General features: G+C 37.1%; 1 protein-coding gene and 1 long non-coding RNA gene across 2 annotated transcripts; both read right to left on the bottom strand.

Moving 5' to 3' along the window:
• Window positions 1–671: 671 nt before the first annotated feature.
• Window positions 672–3,528, bottom strand: LOC121773276 (pentatricopeptide repeat-containing protein At4g39530-like). Its single transcript, XM_042170097.1, has 2 exons — window positions 1,418–3,528; window positions 672–969 (listed from the first exon to the last, which is right to left on the bottom strand). The coding sequence occupies exon 1, from the start codon at window positions 3,472–3,474 to the stop codon at window positions 1,528–1,530; it is 1,947 nt and encodes a 648-aa protein (XP_042026031.1). The 5' UTR covers window positions 3,475–3,528; the 3' UTR covers window positions 672–969; window positions 1,418–1,527.
• A 14,232-nt stretch (window positions 3,529–17,760) lies between these two features.
• LOC121773789 lies at window positions 17,761–20,209 on the bottom strand. Its single transcript, XR_006044850.1, has 3 exons — window positions 19,580–20,209; window positions 18,328–18,387; window positions 17,761–17,801 (listed from the first exon to the last, which is right to left on the bottom strand). It is a non-coding gene; the product is annotated as an uncharacterized LOC121773789 (long non-coding RNA).
• Window positions 20,210–25,350: the final 5,141 nt, after the last annotated feature.

The raw sequence follows: 25,350 nt of genomic DNA, 5'->3' as shown, positions 1-25,350 counted from the left end.
ACCTTATTAAAGAGAAAAAAGTTACTAAATATAGAGTAGACTATATTTAGGATGAACTAAAATGGATAGGGTTTCGGCCAATGATAACACACTATCAATGACCCCCCACAAGTGGATGTCGTTTTATCCATTTTATTAATTTTCTTTTCTTTTTTTTTTCCTGAATTCAGATCATCTATAAATACCTTCACTCGTCACCTAATTTCAAATTATTATTTTAAATTATGAAATTTTTAACTATGATTTTAATTTACATAATTTTCATAGTGAGTTTAAATTTTTAGGATTTAAATTATGTACTTTAATTTGAGAATTTTACTTATGTACTCCCTATGTCCCAGCTAAGATGACACATTTCTTAGTCGGCACGGGATTTTAGGAGTTATTGGTTAATGTGTTTAATTGAAAAGAGAAAATGTGATTGTAAGTATTAAACAGAAAGGAAAAAAGAGTTGAATATTTAATTGGGGAGCGAAAAAGTGGTTAGGTGTATTAATTTGAGATAGATTTTTGTCGAGAATAGAAATGTATCATCTTATTTGGGACAAACTAAAAAAGAAAGTGTGTCATCTTATGTTGGACGGAGGGAGTAATTTTTAATATTTTATGAATTTGCAATGGTATTTCGGGTTTTTTTTATGAAGTTTTTTATTAATGAAATGTTTTAATAATGGTAGTTTTTAAATTGAATAATAGAATAGTGGGGCATTAATAGTAAAGAACATGCTCTTGGGGAAGACGACATGGTTGTGGACTTGTGGGTGTTGTGTCTTAGGTAAGAGCAGCAAATAAAATATGAATGAAAGTGGGCAGGGTCCATGAATAGTGAAGAGCTCCGCGCGGTTGTGCATGCTCGAAGGCTTCCAATCTCTTTAGGCTTCCAATCTCTTTTCATATATTTGTCATGTCCTTCAAATATCTGTGTTTACTTCTTTCAGTTGAAATAAAGTCCTATATATGATTTCATATCTGGTTTATGTGAACACAAAGTATATCAAAACATTTATATAAGGTAAAATGAAACAAATGCATAAAATTACTAGTTTAATTGAATTAGAATTCAGTCCATTAGTTTGAATTAAACAAGTCATTCTTCTACTACATGTGAGCTGAATGAATTACTTAAGAAAAAACAAAAAAAAAATAGAGGTAGCTGAATGAATGAAGTGACTAATCATCAACAGCTAAGTTAGAATTACAATAATTCCAACTTGTATCTAAAACTATTGTTGTTATTCACATTCACATATCAAAATGGCTTTGGACATGCTATTTGTGTAAAGATTTAAACTGTCAACAGCTCCAAGACTAGAAGTAACATGAAAAAATATTATAGTATGAATTAATATATGTAATTGTCGTAAGATTTCATAGATGAGGAGGAAAAACGCATTAAGATATTGCAGACTACACGCACCTGAAAGAAAGACCCGATGAAGCTTTATTGTTTCCCTCAGATTAGGGGGCATGGAATGAAGAACGTGTGGCGGTGAAGGCAAGTTTCATGCATAGTGTTCAGTTCTCCAACTAAGTCCAGCTATAACCAGCTTCCTTCTTCATTGCCTTCTCCTCCATAAGATTTCGGACTTCAGATGCTTCACTCCACATATCAGAATCAGCATAGATATTCGATAGCATCACATGAGCTGATGTATCCTTTGGATCTATGCATAAGATTTGCTCAGCGGCATACCTGGCCAGCTCCAAATGTCTGTTAATCACACAACCAGATAGAAGACTTCTCCACACTACTTTATTGGGAGCACCACCAAAATTTCTTATTAAATCATATGCCTCTTTTGTCTGCCCTTTTCGAGTAAACAGGCCGACTACGCAGGCCATATGATCCGTTCTTGGTGTAATACCAAATTCTCTAGTCATTGATCCAAAATGATGCAATGCCTCCTCCATAGCTCCAACATGTCCACATGACGACAGCACTCCAAGGTATGTGATGTCGTTCGGTTTGACCCCATTCCTCAGCATAATGCCAAAGATTTCAAGTGCTTCTCTGCCAAATCCATGTTGAGCGTAGCCTCCAATCATGGCATTCCATGAAACAAGATTCTTTCTCGGGAGAGTGTCGAAAACATTTCTTGCATCGTTCAGTCGCCCACACTTGGCATACATATCTACTAAAGCGCTTCCAACCACCACGTTAGCATCTAATCTAGGTTTAATGATGCAGCAGTGAGTTTGCTTCCCCCACTCGGCTGCGGGCAGATCGCCACAAACGCTCAAAAGGCTTGAATATGTGTAAGTATCAGGTTCAAACCCTTCCAACAACATCCCCTGGATAACTCGGATTGCTATATCATAAGATTTTGCATTGATGCAGCCAGCTATTAAAGCATTCCAACTAACAATATCACACGCATCCATTTCAGAAAATGTTTTGAAGGAATCACACAAGCAGCCGAGTTTCGCATAAAAATCAAGCAGCGCGTTCGAGACAAAAATAAATGGCTTAACTCCCAGCTTTATAATCAAGCAATGGAGCTGCATCCCTCCTTTAATTTCCTCGTCCCTACTAAAGGCTCCCAGCACACAAGCAAATGTCTGCTCACTAGGTTTCAAGCCAGCAGAAATCAACTCATGGAAAAGATCAATAGCCTCTCTGCTTCTACCAAGATGCACGCAGCCTCCAATCAACGCAGTCCAAGCTGTGATACTCGGCTTCTCTGCCTCTCTCAACGCCCTACTCGCTTGATCCAAATCGCCACATTTTACATAAAGATTAACCAAGCATGTCACAACATATGGATCAATCCTAACACCAGATTTGACAGCCAGAGCTTGGACTTGCTTTCCGAAATCCAAAATCAGCAATGCAGCACAAGCATGTAAGATGCTCACGTATGTAAACTCGTTAATCTTTACCCCAATCCTCAAAGACCTCAAGAAAATCCTCAAGCCCTCATCATTATCCCCACTTTGTGTGTAGCTACTAATCAAAGAAACACAGCTAACAGAATTTGGCTCAGAAATGGTCTCAAAAACTAATCTTGCAGACTTCAGCAACCCGCATTTCCCATAAAAGTTAACTAAACTATTATTCACAAAGCTATTAACAGTTTCTTCTATCTTGCATATTCTCGCATGTATCTCTTTTCCATTCCGCAGCGCCCTTGCTTGAGCACAAGCCGAAAGAGCGGCAACGTAAGTGTAATGATTAGGAGTAATCCTATCTTCAAGAATCATTTCTCTGAAGCAATCCAAGGCCTTCTCCGACAGGCCCATTTGGGAACAGGCGGAAATAAGTGAAGTCCAAGTGACGAGGTTTCTAACAGGCATTCTGTCGAACAGTTTCTGGGCGTAATCAATGAGACCGAGTTTTGCATACATTGTGAGCAAATGGTTGCCGCTCTGGACATCTGGCTCCGATCCGGATACAATGATCCGAGCATGGATGGATTTTCCATTGCAGATCGAGATTTTCTGAGTGGCTAATCGAATGAGGCGAGGCAAGGACATGTAGTAATATATTTTCTGCTCATTAGCTAATTTTATTATTTAGGTGAGCTTTTTTAGTTTGGCCGTAGAATCTGGGGTGGACCACGAGTTTTAAAAAAGTACTATAAAAAAATTAGGTGAAAAAATTACTCCCTCCGTTCCACTTTAGTAGTCCCGGTTATTTTTTTGTATTCATTTTGTAAAAATACTCCCTGCATCTAAAAAGTATACTATAAAATAATTAGGTGAAAAAATTACTCCCTCCATCTCACTTTAGTAGTCCTGATTACTTCAATATGAGCATTGGGTATGGCACGTGAATTAAGAAAAAATTAAGAATGGTATAGTAAAGTAAAAGATAAGACAAAAATGGTAGTTAAAGTGGTATTTTGGCCTTCTTTTAAATATTTATGAGTTATGGGCATGAATTTAAATATTTATAAATTTTAGCCTAGATTTGCAATAAATCTAAATATTTGGTCATCAAAAAATATGTAGAAGGACAAATCAAACATGCATACTCAATGCATTCGAAGATAAACAAAGAGGAGATGAGATTTTATTACATCAAAATATATGAATAAATTACACAGCTAAGAGCATCTCCAACCATTACACTGAACTCAATCTCATTTTAGTGTAAAAGTCACACTAAAAATTGATTTTGCCCCAACTATTTATACTAAACTCAAACTCAAAAGAATATTCCTCACCCACTAACTTTTTATACCTTTCAATCATATCTATATATTATCTAAATTACACACTAACCCATGTCACTTTGTCTATATCTTAATTTCAATTAATATAATAAGATTTATTAATTAATATAACTAAATATGAAATCTATTATTTATTAAATAATAAATTACATAATTTAGAAAATTTAAATACTATAAAAAATATTACAACACACATAAAATAACTAAAACTCAAAATTAAAACCATTTAAAAATACCAGATTGTTTGGAAAAAATATTTATTAATAAAATTGGATTCTGTATACTATTGGAAAAAATACCCCTATGATTTATTAATCTATCCAATATTACAACGTATATGACAAAGTATACTATTATTTATTAATCTATTTAATAAAATTGGATCTGTATTTTGAAATAAAAATAACGGTTCTTTATGTAGTAAAAATAACAGATTAATTTCTTCAATTGTGTTGAAATGGGCCAGCCCATCATTTAATAATTAATCAAATATTAATAGAGTTAAATTAGGTTAATTTTCACATTGAGATGGTCTAAGAGCTCATCCCTCATATACATTGAGATGCCGTGTTTGGATCTAAAACTACCAATCCAAAGTTAGCTAAGAATATGAAGAGACTCAGCAAGAAGTAGCTGATTATTTCCCACTTAATTAATAAATTAACTAATTACAGCCACGTCAGCTCCAAACGGTCATTTTGCTCCAAAACTCAATAGCTCATTTCTTCATCTCATTTCTTCATTTTCTACAGTCTCCCTCAATATGGACTATACAAACTACTGGTTGAGAAGGGAGGCAAGGATACCGCGTCATCCTAGAGGTCGCGTGTTCGACCATGGGAGGTGCATCTTGGGGATTAATTTCCCTGGGGCTTAGTGGATTCACTGGCCTGACTCCAGAGCTTCAGGAGGTGATTAAGCCTGTACCCGTGCCTGGACCCAGGAGCTAGGGGAGGTGAAAAATCCTGGACCCGTTCCTGCGGGGCTGGTGGACCCATTGGGTCCCACCTTGACAACGAAGCGCAGCTTGGTAAGACGCTTCACCTCCGACCGTTAGGCCGGGGGTCCAAGTCACTTCGGGGGTAGGTGGGAAACCACCGTCGATCCTCCTTTAAATAAAAAAAAAACTAAGGAAGTTCATCTTGCACAATATACTCTGAAATGCAGCAGCTCCCAATGGATTGGTGAATATGTCAGCCAATTGTCCTGATGTACATAGGCTTTATCACCCCTTCCAAATATTTCTCCCTCATTGCATGGCAGTCTATCTCTATGTGTTTGGTGCGTTCATGGAATACCAGATTTGAGCTAATGTACACAGCCGCTTGATTGTCACAAAACAGAGGTACAACCTTCATCCTCTCAATTCCAAAGTCTTTCAACAATGCATTAGCCCAAACTACTTCACAAGTTGCTTGTGCCATAGCACGGTATTCTGCTTCAGCCGATGATCTTGATATTGTGTTCTGCTTTTTAGCTCTCCAAGATATCGAAGATGATCCAAGAAATAAGCAATATCCAGTCATGGACTTGCGGGTATCAGGGCAGGCAGCCCAGTCTGCATCTGAAAAGATGCTGAGAACAGATTCACTAGAACTTAAGTAAAACCAGCCATGACCAGGTGTTCCTTTCAGGTATCTCAACACTTTTTAACTGGCTTCCCAATGTTCCTCACAAGGATTCGAAACGAATTGGCTGTGTTTGTGGACTGCGAAGGTAATGTCTGGCCTAGTTATGCATAGGTATAACAATCTGCCTATCATGTTCCTATATTTTGAAGGATCCTCCATTGGCTTCCCTGCTTCCTTCCTGAGTTGTTTTTGTGGATCCATTGGCACAGATGAAGGCTTACATCCCAATAAACCTGCATCCCTAACTAAGTCATATTTTCTCTGTGAAATCTGAATCCCTTTTTTGTTCCTTGCAATTTCAAGTCCAAGAAAATACTTAGGGATGCCAAGATCCTTGAATCTAAAATGTTGAGCCAAGAAAATTTTGAATTTTTCTATCACTTCAGGTCTGTCAGTTGCCACCAGAATGTCATCTACATACACCACAATTCCAAAGAAATGGCAGCCATCATTCTTGAAAAAGAATGAGTGATCTGAAGCTGATTGTTGAAGTCCAAATTTAGCTAAAACCTCAGAAAGTTTTAGGTACCATTGCCTTGATGCTGGCTTTAATCCATACAATGATTTTTTGAGTTTGCACACAAACTTCACATTAGGACCAGAGGCCCCCTAAAAATCAGCCCTGGAGGCAAATTCATGTATATTTCTTCCTCTAGATCACCATAGAGAAAGGCATTATTGATGTCTAGGTGAGAGAAAGACCATCCATTAGTATCGAGGAAGTCAATTCCTTCCTGTTGTGTATATCCTTTAGCAACTAAGCGGGCTTTGTATCTTTCTACAGTGGCATCTGCCCTAAACTTGACCTTGTAAACACATTTACAGTCAATGGGAAATTTGCCTGGAGGGAGAGCAATTATCATCCAAGTATCTGTTTTGATCATGGCAGCTAACTCCTCAGCCATAGCTTGCTGCCATTCAGGTGGAGTAGCTGCTTGAGAGTAGGAAGTGGGCTCTAATACATAGGTCATGAGGATGATATATTTGAGGTGAGATGGTGATATTTTTGAGAGAGTAGAATATGATGAGATAGGATAGGCTGATGTAGAAGAGACAGAATTACAGATGTAATCAGTGAGATGTGGTGGAGGTTTTGTGACTCTTCCAGTTTTGGTAAGGATTGGAGGATTTTGAATGGTTTGCTGACTATTTGAAACAGGTGATGGCTGATTATTTTGAGAGGTTTGTGGGACACTTGGAGCAGCTGAAGAATAATTATGTGTATCTGAGGCTGAAGGGGAAGATAAGGGTGTATTGTTGATGGGAATATTGTATCTGATGTTTGAGGAAAATTAGAGGGTGATAAATGGGAAAGGGGAAAGGCATCTTCATGAAAAACAACATGCCTAGTGATGATTTCTTGCATAGAATCAATATCAAGCACTTTGTAACCCTTATATCCAGTAGGATATCCTAGGAAACACACTTGGATGCCCTAGGTGCAAACTTGTCTCTATTTCTATTTAGAGTTGAAGCATAGCATAGACACCCAATGACTTTAAGATGGGAAAATGATGGTGGTTTGTTGAAAAGAGATTGAAAAGGAGATATGTTATTGGGAATAACTGATGAAGGAATTTTGTTAATCAAATAGGCAGAAGCTAGAATACAGTCCCCCCAGTAGGTGATGGGTAAGTGTGATTGAAATAACAGACTTCTAGCCACGTTTAGAAGGTGTTGATGTTTCCTTTCTACCCTTGCATTCTGTTGTGGAGTTTCCACACAAGAATGCTGCACCACAGTTCCAAAAGATGTGAAAAGAGAGGTGAGGTTAAACACTGGTCCATTATCTGACCTTATCACTTTGATCTTACTGGAAAATTGGGTGTATACTGTGTGGAAGAATTGAGTAAGAACAGTTTTCACATCAGATTTATGTTGAAGCAAAAAAGTCCATACAAATCTGGAGCTATCATCAACAATAGTAAAACAATAGCTGAACCCTTGGATGGTGCAGGGGGTGAAAGGCCCCCATATATCACAGTGAATGAGATCAAAAGGTTTGGCAGCAATAGAGTCAGAAATGGGAAAAGATAGATGGTGTTGCTTAGCAAGTGGGCAGACATCACACAACGCATGGGATTTATTTGTAAAGGACAATAGCTCAGACATGGTTTTGAGCTTATTGAAAGACAAATGACCCAATCTCCTATGCCACAAATCAATGCTAACAACAGAATTTATAGAAGGAGAGATATCTGAGGAACCTGTTATTATCTCAGAGTCCACATCAAAAGTGTATAGGATGCCAATTCTGCTACCCCTCCCAATCACAATCCCCGGAGAAGCTGCCTGAATTTCAAGGGATGTGTGAGTGAAGGTGACAGTACAAGATAGGGAAGATGTGAGAGAGCTAACAAATATGAGATTAAAAGAAAAGGAAGGTACATATAGAACCGAAAATAGAGTAATGGAAGAAGTCAGATGTATAGTCCCCATGTGTGTAACTGGAGCTGAAGCACCATTTGGTAGATTTACAAAGGCATTATTCACAGGAGATGAAGAGCTAAAATAGGAGAGATTGCAACACACATGATGAGTTGCCCCTGTGTCTAACAACCAAAGTGGTGTAGGTGATGAGACAGAATTTATGTAAGGTGAGAACAGTGTAGTACCAGTAAAAGGAGAAGGTGTAGCTGGGGTAGTTTGTGCAGCAGAAGGAGAAGCAATGGAGGTGGATAGAGAGTTAAGAGAAGTGGCAGCAAGCTGTGACTGGAGAAGAGCTATCAATTGCTGGCACTGATCAGATGAAGGCAGTGTAGTCACTGCAACAGCCTTTTCACCCCCATCAGGTAGTGTATCATCAACATAGTTCACCGACTTTGTAGAATTGAAGTTGTTTGAAGGAGGCTTTCCCCTGCCTCTGGCCAAAACTTTGTGGAAATCCATGAAGAGTATAGCATCTGTCAACAGTGTGGTTAGTTTCGCTACAATTAGAACACATGAGCTTGCCTCGACCATAGAACGAAGAGGTTGCAATATCAAAGATGATCCAAGAAATAAGCAATATCCAGTCATGGACTTGCGGGTATCAGGGCAGGCAGCCCAGTACTATCACACCTACAAGTTCGACAAGTACACCAAGATATCGGCTGTGAATGCTTGTATTCATCCCATATAATGCGCAAATTAGTAAAATAGGTATTGACATCTGAATTCCCTTGAGTAAGCGACATTATCTGTTGTTTCAGCTGGTAATACCGAGCTGAATCTCCCTGAGCAAAGCGATCGAGCAGATCGGACCAAACATCATGCGCTTCATCCAAATACATGATGCTCGAACATATTTGAGGAGAAATAGAGTTCCTAAGCCATGAAACTACCATAGAATTGCACTGAATCCAAGCAGGATATAGAAGATCATCATCATGAGGCCTCAACAGAACACCAATGACAAACAACAACTTATTTTTAGCTAAAAGAGCAGTAGACATAGATCGACTCTAATTTATGTAATTAGAACCGACAAGCAACTGAGATACCAATTGAAGACCGGGATTATCACTCGGATGAAGATAATAAGGACTCAAAAAATCCTCCGCCGGCTGGATCTGGTTACCGCCACCGCGAGGAGCCATATGAGAAGAAAGAGATCAGAGAATAACAGCGGAAATCAACAAATCTTTACCGATACCATGTAGAAGGACAAATCAAACATGCATACACAATGCATTCGAAGAAAAACAAAGAGAGAAAGATGAGATTTTATTTCATCAAAATATCTGAATGAATTACACAGCTAAGATCTCATCCCTTATATACATTGAGATGACCATGTCTAGATCTAAAACTACCAATCCAAAGCTAGCTAAGAATATGAAGAGACTCAGCAAGAAGTAGCTGATTATTTCCCACTTAAACAACAAATTAACTAACTACAGCCACGTCAGCTCCAACGGTCATTTTGCTCCAAAACTCAACAGCTCAATTCTTCATCGCATTTCTTCATTTTCTACATTATTCAACAAAGCACTCATTCAAGGATTTAAAAAATCCAAAAATATCTGCAATAACACCTTTTTGTGGAGTCAAAAAATCAAGCTGCATTCCCCATGACAAGCTCTCATAAGACGATGAGAGACCATGTGATGCCAGCTGGTTTTCCCTTGTCAAGTATACATTCTCATTTGCAAGACTTGATTTTGCTTCTTCTCTTGCATGCTCAGAACTGTGTCAACTTAATTCCTCTACTATTTCAACTCCTTATCTCCCTTGTAACAGTTCATGAGGTTGCTGATTTCATCTCCTCCAACAGCGCCTAATCTTTTTTTTTTTTTGCTTGCATCTCCTTCTTTCTTATCAGGCAACTTCCTCATTTTGTTCCCCCTCCTATGTCAGCCTCATTCCTCTCCTATTTCACCTCCTTTTCTCCCTTGTATCAGTTCTTTAGATAGCTGATTTCATCCCCTCCAACAGTGCTTTATCTTCTTTTTTTGCTTGCATCTCCTTCTTTCTTTCTATTTTTTTTTTTTTTTTGCATCTCCTTCTTTCCACTCTCTTTTCCTTTTCACCTTTAACATAAAACAAAGTATCAAGCACATAGTAGTAAATAAAGTTAATCACACAAAAACTTTTTATTAGAAAGAAAACTGCAGCATGTTGAAAGGAAGAATATGATTACAAAAACTGCACTAACCTGATAATTATAGCCTGGCTTACTTCATCTGCAAATATAAAAAATTAGCGAAACGGAAAGAGAAAATTAGCAACTGAACCAATATGCTAACAAGGCAAGCATTTCTCCGTGTATTTAAGGTATTATATAGCACCTGCTGTCATTGCATTGCATGCTGCATCAATAACAGCACAAACATGAGGAGTGTCCAAAAGCTTCTTTCTTAATCATCCCCATATAGCTAGATATTTTTAAATGGATTGACGGACAAAAGTACAGGGCCTGCCATTCTCTATGCAAAGCAAAGACAAGAAAATAATTTAAGATTAGAGGCAATCAGTATAAACAAACAAAATGAAAAGGTTCTCAAAAATAGAGAGTTACATATGCATTATCTTGTAAATATCTAACTGAAGATTGTTAAGAACTGAAGGCTCGTTGCAGAACCAAAGCTTTCCCCCCTGAGTTTGATTTTATTTGCCCAGATTCCCAAAACTCATCATGTCGACGAAGATTCTAAAAATCATGTCATCACTAATAGTGAGTAACTGAGAACAAAATTCAATTTGTAAACTATAATTGCGGGCAAGATAAAAATGCAACATTCTAAACGTTCATGAGCCAACACTTTTTTTTCATTTGCTCCACTATACTACTTGATGCGGTGCATAGAAAACACGGAGCTTTAAATAACCCAGCCAAATTCTTTCGTGCCGAGAAGAACAATTACAACGAAATCAGACACTGAGAAAGTTGCATTCCAACGTAGTATAGACAAGCTCACAGGTAAGTAAATAGATTAAAGCTCTAACTTGTTTTAGATAACTACCTAATCTCAGGTAACGCAACCAGCACCAAGTCGATAAACCATAAAGAACTCAAATAAACAACATGATAACCCTCTAAGCAAAAGTATTGAATACTTCTTCAATCTCTTAGCATGAACAACTGCTTCACAACTCTAAAAATCTGAAACAAGTACAATTCAGCTGCGGTTTGCGGCTAAATAGGTACGGAAGCAATGATATTAGAAGTACTATTTGGCCTACAAAAAACAAACCTTTCTTAGCTTCTAGTTCTCAAGAATCGACTGCTCCATAAGCACTTATAGTAAGGACTGGACATCGGAGGAGGAGGAGAAGAAAGCGTGGAAGTTCGATTGGCCTAATAAAAATCGGAACTTACTTATCTGCGTTCAATCACCATATTTTGAATTAAAGGAAGAGCAGTGTAGATTTTAAAGACCTGTAGGGAGTACCTTGTGAAGGGATGTCGGCCCTTTTTATAATATCCCGAAGAAGTGCATTGGATTTATCGGGGAGACCCTTCTCACACAGCCAATCAAGAGTGTATTCGGCACTCTGAAGTCGTGGCAAGCAGAATTCAAGTCATCTAGCACAGCCTTGGCTCTTCGAGCTCCCCGAGCTTAACTAGAGAGTCCATTATGGTGATGTAGTTTTTGTTAGTCTGCGTTTTAGATACAAATTTCTGTAAAGCCCACAACCTTATCATTTCATCTTTTTGTCCCTAGATGGGCATATAGTAAGATCAAGTAATTATAACCTCACCATTTCATCATTTTTCAGCTACACCATAAAATATTTGATCTAAAACATGCTTATCACATGTATCATGCTCATAACTTGAATTAACGAAGACATAACTCTGCTCATAAAGAACCGATCACATAAATTTGATCTATTTAGCAGATTATTTCGCGTAATTATCACATGTATCATGCTCATAACTTGAATTAAAACATGCTTTAGCATATAAAATCCCTAAAACATGCTTACTACGGAATTAGTCAATTTACCTTGTTGATTCAATCAAGAATCGATGATGCCTTGCTCCGTCTCCACGTGAAGATCTTCAGTACTCGACCTCGAATCTTCTGACTGGTGTCCCGGACTGTACACTGATATTTGTGTGGGAAAATCTCACCAACGTACTAGGACTTGAATAACGAAGACAGAACTCTGCTCTCGGAGGAAGCAATTTTCAAACTCTTTCTCTAGAGGGGGGGACGAAAATTTCTAGCAATAATAATTATTGTTCTTTTCTGTCTCCTTTATTCTCCTATTTATATTAAGTCACATATTGGGCCACATTTGGGCCCAGTCAGGGATCTAAGGAAGAATTTGGATCAGGGCTCACCCAATTAGCTTTTTACTAATTAAATTGAACCCACAATTTAATATAAGCTTATATTGGAATATTACAAGCAGCCACTACAGAAGTAATATTGCACTGCCTCTCCAAATCCGAAATTACGAGTATTCCGGGTTTCCTTTTTAAGTAAGTAATTCATTTCCCATGCTTAAGATGGAAACATCCATTAATTAATTAATGTCTGCTATGGACTTAATTAATTAACATATTTTAATCTCCAAGAGTGGTCTCAGCAAGAAACTCTTATTTATTATTCATAGAGTAATTAAACTCCAACTAGCTAGGTTCCGAATAATAAAACCTTGTTTCGAGCTCCTCTTGTGGATGTTATCAAGCGAGACTCTCCTCGCGCACGATTCAACGTAATAGCAATCCTAGCACCGCTAGATAATGATCACCACCACCCAATATACCTGGATCGTTGGGTGACGAAAAACCCGCACCTTTGGTAAGTCAAAGTAGTAGATATTCAATATCGTATGCTCAATGCTAGCGTACATTGATTAAGAAATTAATTATCAAGACCTCGTCTTTCAGTAGATAGCATAAAGACATGTCTTGTTGTTAGATCCATTCAGTACTATACCATACCAACGTCATCTTATTTCAATAAGGCTTAGAAATAATCGGACTAACATTGCAACCTTTCACGATAGGTAGTCTAGGCCTATCTGGGTTGTGAAATTCTGCTTTTTCTTTGTTCAGAACTGACCGTGATACCTTAAATTGGACGACACCCACAACCGGTCTACTAGAATAAAGACTTAGACTTTGTTACGTTCTTATACATTTAAATATGCAATAAACAAACAGTATTATGACAAAAATAATCTGTTTTATTTATTGGAAAATAGCTTATAGAATTTTACAGTATTCAATCACTCGAAAGGTGATTTCTAGTATACAAACTCTAACACCAACTTGCAAGTACGGCCTTAGTGGGAGAAGGGGTTGCTCATTTTTTTCTTGCTTTTGTTTGTATTTTTATGTATCTGTTTTAGTAGGAAGTCTCTGCTTCCCACACATACGACTTAGAGTGACGAACGTACTCCTGAATGGCTACTGTCAGAAGGGTCTCCCCGATATATCCAACTCACAAGGTACTCCTACTGTTCTCTTTAAAATCTACTCCGCTCTTCATTTAATTTTGGTGATTGAGCGCAGATAATTAAGTTTCGGATTTCATCAGGGCCATCGAATTTCCACACTAACTTCTCCTCCTCCTCCGATGTCCTGTCCTTTCGATACGTGCTTATGGAACACTCTTATAGCCGCATGACACGAAACCTGAGAACCAAAAGATTAAAAAAGGTGTGTTTTTTAAGGATATTCTTCCTCTCACCATGCTGTACTTTTCTTTCTAATGAATAGTGTTTGTGTGAATTAACTTTATTTACCACTATTTGTTTGGTTTTATGTAAAAGGTGAATAGTGATAAAAGAGAGTGGATGGAATGGAACAAAATGAGGAAGTTGGCTGATAAGAAAGGAGGTGCGACAAAAAAAAGAAAGGATGTGTAAAAAAAAGAAAGAAGGAGATGCAAGAAAAAAGAATATAAAGTGCTGTTGTAGGAGATGAAATAATATATAGTAGGAGAGGAATGAGGGTGACACGGTTCTGAACATTCAAGGGGAGAATGGCCGAGATGCTGAAGCTGACCCCATTTATTTTTCTTTTATTCTTCTTTTTATCTATTGGTTAGGTGTTTCGACTCCTCTTCAACACTAAGCCCTAACTTGCATGTACGGCCTTAGAGCAGGAAGGGTTGCTCATTTCTGTCTTGCAATTATTTGTATTTTTATGTATTTGTTTTTGTAGCAGGTCGACCATGACCTAGTGAACGTATATGATTACCTACCTTCAAAGATGATTAATTCGTGCTTTTGTTTGATGAGTTCAGTTTTAACTACATGACTCAATTTACGTGATTTAAGAACGATGGAATATTGAGTTTTCAGGCTAGATTTCTTCGATTCTGTCGGAGAATGGCATAAAAGTTGCCGAAAGAGAAAGAAGAGAGCGGAGGTTAGCCAAAACGGAGACTCACCGGCGGCGGCGACTACTAAAACGTGAGTAAAGAAATTTGGGTTTTATTTTCTTGGGGGAATGATTTTCTCATCATCTGCCCTAACTTGGATTTTTTTTAATTTAGCAATTCTACGGCAATGGGAAGGAACACAAATTTGAAATATGTCTGTTGGTGAGCGAAAGAAACGATTTTTTATAAAAAAAAATAGATCTGAATCATCTGATGTACCCTATTTGAAAAAAACTGTCAGCATTTGTTCCATTATTTCAATTCCGAACTAAGTTAATGCAATTACGAAAAGTCAAATTTTAAAAATTATTATTTTCTCAAATTTTAAATTTCATAAGATCGTAATTCAATTTGTCCTAATTTAAATAGATTTGATGACTGTCTTTTTTTTATATAGATTTAAGTGATTTATTTTAAAAATTTTATTGTATTCAATTTTACTTTAATGGAGAAAAAAAACCAAAAAGACTTGAGTTTCTACTAGTTCGTTTATTGTTGAATAAGAACCACAATAATTGAAAAATCATGTGTATTTGATGACTATCCGACAACATTGAAATTGAAGAAAGAGAAATTAAGGCTGATCCTGAATTACAAAAGTCTATTAATAGTGAAAATATGTATTACAAAATAATTTTGAATCATTTTCGAAATATGGATACTCATACAAAGACAACTACATAGCACAACATAAGGTATTTATATTTATATTTTATACTCTCTGTCTCATAAAAATATGGGCAATGGATATAGCACGGAAATTAAGACAAAATTGTTAAAGTAAGAGAGAAGAAGGATAATGGTATGGTAAAGTAAGGGCATTCACAATGGGGGGCGATCACCAAGGCCGATAGATCCCCCCCCCCAATCGCCTCCAATAGGTCTTCATTGCGGAGGGCCCGCCTCCGCCCCTGCGCCGATAAATAGCCTCAGTCGATGGCTCCATCAGCTCCGCATCGGCCTGCAATGGGCCTCCATTGCTGGGGCTCGGGCCGATGACGGAGCCGATATCCAATTTTTTTTTTAATTTAATTCAATTTTCAATCCATTATATATACCTCATTCTCCTTCAATTCACATTCATCCATTTCCAATCTCAATTTCAATTTTATTACTTCTCTCCACAGTGATGAACTTCAGCAACAGGGTACCCGACATGAAGGGGAAGAAGAAGGAGACGGTGGGGGAGGCGTCTGAAGCTGGGCGGACGATGAGTACCTATTCCATAGAGGAGTCGATTGCTCTTACTCATTGTTGGACAGAGATCTCTGAAGACTCGATTTTAGAGGACGGTTTTTGGGGGCGTATCACTAAAAGATACGAACAAGTAAAGCTCGCAGGGCCCCGACACACCAGCCCGACGATCTATGCAAGCATTGGAAACGCTTGGTGTATGAGTGTGCTAAAGTTCACGAATTCTACGATGGCAATGCGAGGGGTTCAAGTACTGGGAAATATATCTGCAACTGAAGGATTGCCCCAAATTCATAGAGTTAATGGGTCGTGTCAGGGAGGACGAGCCTTATGTATGAGTTTGCTAAATTTTACGATTTCTATTTCCGTTGTTTTTTATTATGTACTCTATCTTTATCTTTTTTTCTTTTTTCTTTTTTTAATGTATGATGTTTTATTTCGTTTTTAATGAATTTCTTTTTTGTCGTATATTACGTTGTCTTTAATTTAAACCAACAATTATAAGTGAAAAATATAAAAATAATGATGATGTGGAAATAAGATAGGCTCTGAGATAGGCTTTGGGATAGACTCTCATTGTAGAGAGATAGGCTCTGAGATGGGCCTGCTGACGTAGCAGGAAAAAATGGGGATAGTCTCTGAGATAGGCTCCGAAGATAGGCCTCCATTGCTAATGCCCTAAGAGAGATGAGGAGAATGGTAGATAAAGTGAGAAAATATTCAGTGGTCAAGGCATACCACATGGAATTATGATGTGGTATGTCCTCCCAATAATATTTTGACAAAGGAAAATATGAATAAACCCCCCACCTCCAACTGGTATCAAACATGGCCGTGCAAAATATGGAAGTTTTGCATATTAGTAATACATATAGCCATAAATACACATATATATAGATGTAAGATTTTGATCAAAACAAAAATGGCTTTAAATAAAGAAATACAGGCCAAATGTCATCCTTAGGATTTGGCGAGATCATCTTGAGATTAAAAGATCTAATGGCTCAATTAATTCCTAAATCTTATTATTTTATTCACTAAAAATCCAATAAGGTTACTAATGCCATTAGCTACACTCGATTGTTATGGCAACTCCTATAACCACTAACAAATCATATGTGTGAATTATGAGTTAATATTCCTCAACTTCATCTACTTCGTATCTTCATCTTCTTCAGCTGATGTACCATCAATCTTCACACATATAACACGTGTTTAGATCATCATGCCAATCATGCTCATGTTCCACATAATCATATCATCAAAGTATAATATTCACACATAACGTTTATTCACATGCGTACACTTGCCAAAACATCCTCATCGTATCATCATCAATTTTATACATCGATCTCACATTCTTTCAACAACTTAAAACATACCTCACTTTCTTTGGTTGAGCATGATGCTTTGGATGTTGAGCCTTCATGACACTTCTAGTCTAAAGTTCACTAATCTAGACTTAAGCCAGAGCGAAAGAACGAAGCTCTGATACCACTTTGTCACGGCCGCCCTTACTAAGGGACTAAGGAGCGGGGAAGAAAAGGGGGACACAATAAAAGTTGACACTTAATGCAAAAATTTGATTAACTTCCAAAAGGGAAAATACTTTAGTCTACAAAGACATTTTAGTTTATCAAAAGTAAGCAGCGGAATAAAGTCTCAAAGTATTTGACACAATAAAGTCACGACCGCATTTTCTAAGGATAGAAAACACGGTTGATCACGACTAGGGGAGGATTAAAGAAGCGGGGAAGAAAGGGGAAAACACAAATCGACCATAGCTCGAAACAAATGGGAATAACTCGAAATAAAATCAGAGTTTTGAACAAAATAGACTTGAGTCTTTTAAGATGCACAACGGAAGCAAATGAACGCGGTTCCATGTATGAAGACATGAACTTCCGAGAGTCAAAATCTGACTGAATTAAGTATCTTGTCTCAATAGCACTTCCTCCACCACTTCGCTGCTCAACCTGCACATTTAGAAATATATGCAGGGCTGAGTACAAAAAGTACTCAGTGAACATATTGTCGAAAATTACACATATACATTTGAAAATATTGTCAAGCCATCATCACAGTAACACTCGGGGGTGTTATTGAAAAGACCCGAGCTTACTAAAAATATTCACATTGGGTTGCAACCCCTTTTCCTGTACTTTAGCCATATCTGATCACATTGTGCCGCTGAGATGGTGTTCTCATACGGTCACCTTCCCTGCCCAACACGTCAGAGGTATCCTTGTGCCTGGAAGGTGGCCACCTTCCACGGTCACCTTCTCTGCCGTTCACGGCCAGAGGTTCCAAGTAGGGACACCACCCTACCCGGACTAAAAATCGAATCGATTCACATATTTCATCATTCATAATTCACTTGGCCGTAGCCAACAGATAGGCATCATAACAAAACATTTGTGGCAAGACAACATCATTAAAATCACGAACATGTGTTCGTGTTTTCATAAAATACGATTTGTATTTTAGTATAAGAAAGCTCACCTGGATCATTTAGTTCCTTTAACTTGAATCATTCGTTCCGACTTTACTTGCGGACGTACCCTTTTGAAAATATCACAATATAATAATACACTAATTAGACTCAAGGACAAAACTACCTAAATTAGAATGCATGCACCCTCATTAAAGTCTTTTATCTCGCTTCTCGATTTTCGCGTATTTTATTTATTTATTTTTTTTATTATTCAGCGGCCGCCCAAGGCGTCGCTTGAGACGCCGGTCGGCCGCTTACGCCCATAATTCCTCCGTTGGCTCCTCGTATTTCCCTCCACGATATCGAAATAAAATCCTCAAAATAATTTAAAAGTGCATAATTAAATTATCGCAACTATTTCCCCTCGAACTATATTTATTTCGGACTTAGGATAAAATTATTTATCCTTCGAAATATTCCGGGATTAATTAAATAATTTTGTCACGATTAATTATCGGCCCAAAGATTTATTTAAAAGCCCAAGACTTAATTATTTACCTCACCTCTTACTTCTCATTTAATTTAAAAGCCCCAATTAAAATAAAAGGCCCCAAACTTAAATAAAACCTCCATTTTCAAAAGAATTTGTGAGGCCCAAACAAAAGCCCAACAACAACAAAAGACAAAAGCCTCATTCTTAACACCATCTTATCTCCATCTCTTTCTCCCTCTCTCTCACTACCGATTTCATCTTCTTCCCCATTCTTCTCTCCCCTTTTTTTTTTTGAAATCCGTCGCCCTCTCTTCTTCTTCCGTCTGAGTCACCGGCCGCCGCCGTTGCTGCTGGAGTCGCCGGTGCTGCTGCCCCGGGAAGGTGCCGCTGCTGTTGGAGTCGCCGGGGGGGTGGGGCTGCTGTCGCGCTGCGCTGCTGCTGCCACGGGGGAGGAAAGTTACTGCTGTGCGCCGCCGGAGGAGCTGCTGCTCGCGGCCAGCCGTCGCTGTCAGCAGCGTCCAGCCATCGCTGCCGTCAATCCACAGAACCGTCGCCATCGCTGTCGGCTTCTCCGCCGGTTCGCGCAGTTGTCCGAACTCGCCCCGAACAGCTCTGAAACGACACCGCACAGCCCCGAAACCAACCCGAAATTCTTGATTTTAAACTTGCAGATAAGTTCTTAGTTGTTTTGGTGAAGTTAAAGTTCGTTTCTTTTAATTGAGTTGCCCGAGTTACTAGTTTGATTTAGTTACCGTTGCCGTACATTGCGTTGGTTACATGATATGCAACGAATGTGACTGAAATTGAGGAAACAAGGGATCATATACCTTGAACGGATTTTGAGCAAATTCTGAGCGAATGAACGGTAGTTTCCCCTTGTCGAGTTGGGTTCTCGGTTTCTTGAATTAAGGTTGAGAGGAAAAACCTTGTCTTCTTCATTGCAGAGATAGAGAGAACGGTTATTGGAAAAGAAATAATATAGAGGGAAGGGTGGGAGATATTTAGGGAGTAGAGAGAGAGATTTGCATAAAAGTACATATACATATAAATATAAGATGGCAAGTGGCGTGTACATATGCATAAAAAAAATGGCAAGTGGCTAAGTTTATTAATTACGCATATCTTTTTAAGATATTGTATTAATGACACATATCTTTTTAAGATGTTGTATTAATGACGCATATCTTTTTAAGATTTTGTATTAATGACGCATATCTTTTTAATATCTTTACGAGATCTCAATGATCCAATTTGTTTTGTAATGTTGGACGTTTGTGAAACGGGCACTACAACTTTTCTTCGAATTTATTCTTTGATAGTCATTGGAAATAATTGCTAAACATAAAAAAAACAACATTTATAGGATGTCTTGTCTAAATTTTCTTAGACTCGTCATCATATACCTTAAAATCTTAGGTGGCACTTTGAAATGTCACAACATTAGTAGCAACGTGCTTTTATTTTATCTCGTAAAATCCCCTTATAAAATTTTGGGTTGTTACAATAAAGTCATACGAAGTAAAGTAAACTCTTGTGACATCAGTTTTCAAAAGTAGCAGCGGAAATAAGTTATCAAAGAGAGTCATAGGATGACGCCTATGTATGAAGACACAACGCATCCAAATTTCCTAAGCCGACTCAACATCCATCGCAACACCCCACTCAACCTGCACATAAAGAAAACATATGCAGGGCTGAGTACTTGATATACTCAGTGGACACACGCCAAAATATTTGATAAAAGTTATGTCATCCATACCATAGTGAACTTGAGTTTTAACATTTTAGAAAAGAAATATCATCGAGTATCACAAAAACATTTTCATAGCCTGTTCAGGCAAAACAATCTCCCCACTTTCTCAGCAATCAATCATTCAAATCCTCTTACCATAGTGCGACGAAAGTGTGGCTACACTATTTGCCCACGAGACCGGCCGACTAGCAAGGACGGCTCACGATCCCCTCTATGTACACAGCCTGATAGGGTTTGCGGCCCTACTCAGACCCGAATTCGTTTATCATAGCCCTATAGCCTAATGGACTGAACTCACAAACTAGGCATCAAGCACAATCTCAACATAGCCCTATAGCCTAACGAAGCAAGCTTAAACGAACTAGGCATCAGGCAACAATCTCAACATCAAAACAATCACGGCATGACATAACACTTTAAACCACCTTTATAGCTCCACAATCATACTTTTGAAACGTAAAAGAGTTTAGTAAAGAAAGCCCACCTCGCTTGCTTATACCACACAATCACGACTTTACGCAACCTTTTGCTCTTGGTACCCTCGTACAATCAGGTTTTCCATTATTACAATTATCATGCATGTCCTATCGTTCCTTTCATCGTTTTCTTAGATTACTCATCCCCAAACGTTCATCAACAAAAAGGAAACGAACACTCAAGCATACATCAACGTGTAACACATAGCCACATCATAGGATACGTTTCTTATTCACACATGTATCATTTATTCACTCAAAACTTGAAAGCAAGTATTATTTTAACATGACAGAAATTTGGCAAAACTGCGCATTCGTTTTATAGAAATCATTAAAAATCCATCCGACCTCCGTTGGGGCTGAAATTTTATCACAACACGGTAGACACATCAAGGATCATCCAGTTAAAATTCACATCAAAATCACATCTTTAGGTCGGTAAAATCAAAAATGAAACTCACTGGACGAGGATACAAATTCTGATAGATCTGCGCAGTTAACTTCAAAAATTCATTAAAAATTCATCTTTCGTCAAATGAGGCTGAACTTTATACACATCACAGAAGACATCTCAAATATTACTCAGTTAAAAATTCGTGCCAAAATAAGATCGTTTGGTCGGTCAAACACACGTTGGAATCTACTATCCGAACACCACAGTTTTTATGCTTCACAAATTCGAATTAGGGTTTATCTATCATTCATCCACACCCATATATTCATGCTTCCAACACATAATCATGCTTCAAAAATATCTCACAACTAAGTTCTCATATATTCACGTATCATTCACCAACGAATCATCCACAACCTCACACATACACATACATAAACGCATATCCACATACTTTCTCATGCAAAACATCAATCCCAACCGGTTAATTTTTAGATCTACGATTTCTACACTCACTATATGCATGGAGGGATCAAGAAACATGGGTTCAATGGAAAGGATGAGAAAGAGAATTCAAATATACCTTTCTTGTTCAAAAATAATCGGTAGGAAAGATAATTGATGCGATTCTTCGATGAATCTTGAATTTCCAACTCCAAATTGATGCAAGAACAAAGGATTGGTGAAGAATTGGTGGAGAAGGAGAGGAAGAGAGGAAAAAAACGTGTGGGAGGAGAGGGGAGGGAGAGAGCGGCATGAATAATGGGGCTAGGGTTAGGGTTTGACTTATTTATTCTCTAGGTTTAATCCCACACTTAAATAAAATAATTAAATTATGGGGGAATAAAATAAAATCCCACAATTAAAAATGAAAGTAGGCGTGTGGAATGGGAGAGATCAAGGAAAAAATACTTAAATCCTCAAATCAAATAGGAATAGGATTTAAATTTGGTAAGATATGATAAGATTTAATTGGGTTTTAATTCAAGGAAGGAGACAAACAAGATACCAATTAAATCCACAAAATAATTCCTTCTCCTAATTACTAGGAGATTTCGAAAATCTCAAGGGATGACATAATTTGGTTTGGATTTAATTTGGATAAATATCCCAAAGCAATTAATTAAATCCAAGAAATAAAGTATTATTTCCAATAAGTAGGATGGCCGAAAATTTCAAATAAAATGGCTAGAATGATTATGCATGATCCCATTTAATTTAATTCACACATTGGGAGCTTAATTACATTAATTCACATAACCCACAACAATTAATTTCACATAATTAACTCAAACACATAGAGACTCAATTTCCACAAAAGAAATTATTATTCAACATCCACATTAATTTAAAAAAAATAAGCCATCAAATAATAATAAAAAAAAAGTCACAATTTTCCGAGGTGCTACACTGAGGCACCCCAGGAAGTAGATGTTCAACCACCTCAAGAGTGGAGAAGGATTTGAAGCTTAAGAGCATGCCTTTGCGTCAATGCAAGAAATGTCAGGAGTGGGGTCACTACGATTCAAGGAATTGCGACAAATTCAAAGAGAAAGAAAAACAGCGGTCTAGAAGAAATTCTGAAGTTTGATACCATGTATTCTGTTTTTTGATGTAACGTAAGTTTAAGTACTTTTTTGGAGTCCATTTTATTTGCAATGTCACGTTGTTTGAAATTACTCAGTTCGTTCAGATTTGTATTAGGCATTCTGGTACTCAGTAGATTTTTGTCATGACACGAATATTGGATTATTATGACTCAATTTACCCATAAGTTTCCATGACCTAAATATTAATCTAGTATGACCCAAAAGTATAGATGATATTTTGGGCATTATAACGGTATTCTTGTACTCGGTAGTTTTATGTCATGTCTCGAATATTCGAGTATTATGACCCAATTCACCCATATGTTTCCATGACTCAAATATTCATTTAGTATGACCCAAATGCATAGATGATTTGTTTGGTTATTGTTTGTGTATTCTTCTGTCGTACTAATATTTGGTTTTTTTAATATGTTTAAAATATGAGAACAATCGTGTATTTGGTTTTTTTAATATGTTCAAAACATGAGAATATTCTTCGGTCGCACTAATATTCAGTTTGTTTAATACGAACATTTCGATCAAATTGTATGAGAAATTCTGGTACTCAGTATTTTCATGTCATGCCTCGAATGTTGGTATATTATGACACAAATTAATCTAACAATGCTATGACACAGATATTCATTTACTATGACCCAATATATCGAGTAATGCGCATCACATGGACTATCGTCTACAAGAAACAAGAATAAAGCATTCAAATGTCATTGTAATGGAAGTTTATCCATCTTACAGATGAAATAATATATAGTAACAATGACATCTAGCCGACATGTAAACATGGTTTAAAAACGAGAATTACAAGCTCTAAACATTGTTTCATTAAAATAGTGGTAATCTAAACATCCTTTCGGTGCTTTTGGGATCAGAGGTATCTTCTTCTTCATTGTCGTTCTCTGATACACTAGGTGACATCCAACCAATTGAAGTGAATTTTTTTCCAGATTTTGTCAATTTTAAGTCAATCGTTGTACAAAATCTTACTAACCTTTTCTGTCATGCCTCGCCGATCCGGAAGCTCGAGTGTCGACCATTGTTGAAGTAGGCTTTGGTTCACCCTACTCGTCGATTTCAGAATCATAAATTAGGATGAGGGTTTTTGTGGAGTAGCCGATTTTGTGGAGTAGCCGCTTTGTGTGGAGGTAGGGTTTTTCTTGATTTTGTGGAAGAAGAAGAAGAAGAAGAAGATTTGAGGGAAAGTGGAAGAGTTTAGCGTGTGGAGTAATGACTCCCAATTAATCCGCACTTAAAAAATGGAACGACGATTCCTAATTTTTTTATTCCTAATTTACCCTTCACATGACACAAATCCGTCTTATTATGACCCAACAAAACGATGAGTCATTCCAGATCATGGCCATTAATCTCCAAATCTGACGGTCCATATATGGTCTGTAATTCTATACTTAGGGACTTCTTTTGGTAGATGAAAACCCGAGGGATGTATACGCATTCACGGATTTACTAGTATTTCACACAATAAAATATATAGATAATTAATATAATAATGTAAATGATTAAAATATTCAAAAGCTTATTTTTATGCAATTGAAAGGAGATTATATAGGTTAAAAAATATTAACTATGAAACAAATAAGAAATAACTTTATAAAATTAAATATGTAGAATTTATAATATCTTGATCAAAAAAGAACAATTATTAAACAAAAATAATCAAACTTAATCACACGTAATACTTGCAGCCTGTTTTTCTAAATCTCTACATACCGATCCTATATGCATCTTGCACAAGAAACAAGTTTTATTAAAAATACAATTCTTACTAATGATATTTAACAAATAATTTCTTTTAAAAAATTTCAGATCTGCACATAATAATTACAAATTTATCTTGTTGCAATAAGCTTATAAATTTAAGAACATATTTACTTGACAAAAAAATAAAAAAAAATTCATTAATTATGCTAAATTTATTATGAAGTTTGTTTTATTTATGTGTGTGTATATGTTATATGTATTGTATATATGAGCATGCAAAATTTTCAAATCAAATTAAATTTCTTCAGTTAGCTAAATTAATTTCCATAAATTACATAGCCATGTAAGCTTCTAGTTGGAGGTTGTGCCATTGTATAGGTCTATTTGTCAAAATATTATTTGGAGGATATACTGAAGGGGTTAGCAGAGGAAGCGTGCATCAAATAAATCACATAAGAATTTGATCTATTTAGTAGATTATTCAGACAAAATCTATTCGCGTAATTCTCACATGTATCATGCTCATAACTTGAATTTAAACATGCTTTAGCACAATTAAAATCCTAAAACATGCTTTCTACGAAGTTAGTCAATTTACCTCGTTGATTCTCCAAAGAATCGAAGTTGGCTAGCGTATTCTCCTCGT

The sequence above is a fragment of the Salvia splendens genome, chromosome 17 (assembly GCF_004379255.2).
Source record: "Salvia splendens isolate huo1 chromosome 17, SspV2, whole genome shotgun sequence".
Classification (NCBI taxonomy): domain Eukaryota; kingdom Viridiplantae; phylum Streptophyta; class Magnoliopsida; order Lamiales; family Lamiaceae; genus Salvia; species Salvia splendens.
This window is presented reverse-complemented; position numbering and strand designations above follow the sequence as displayed.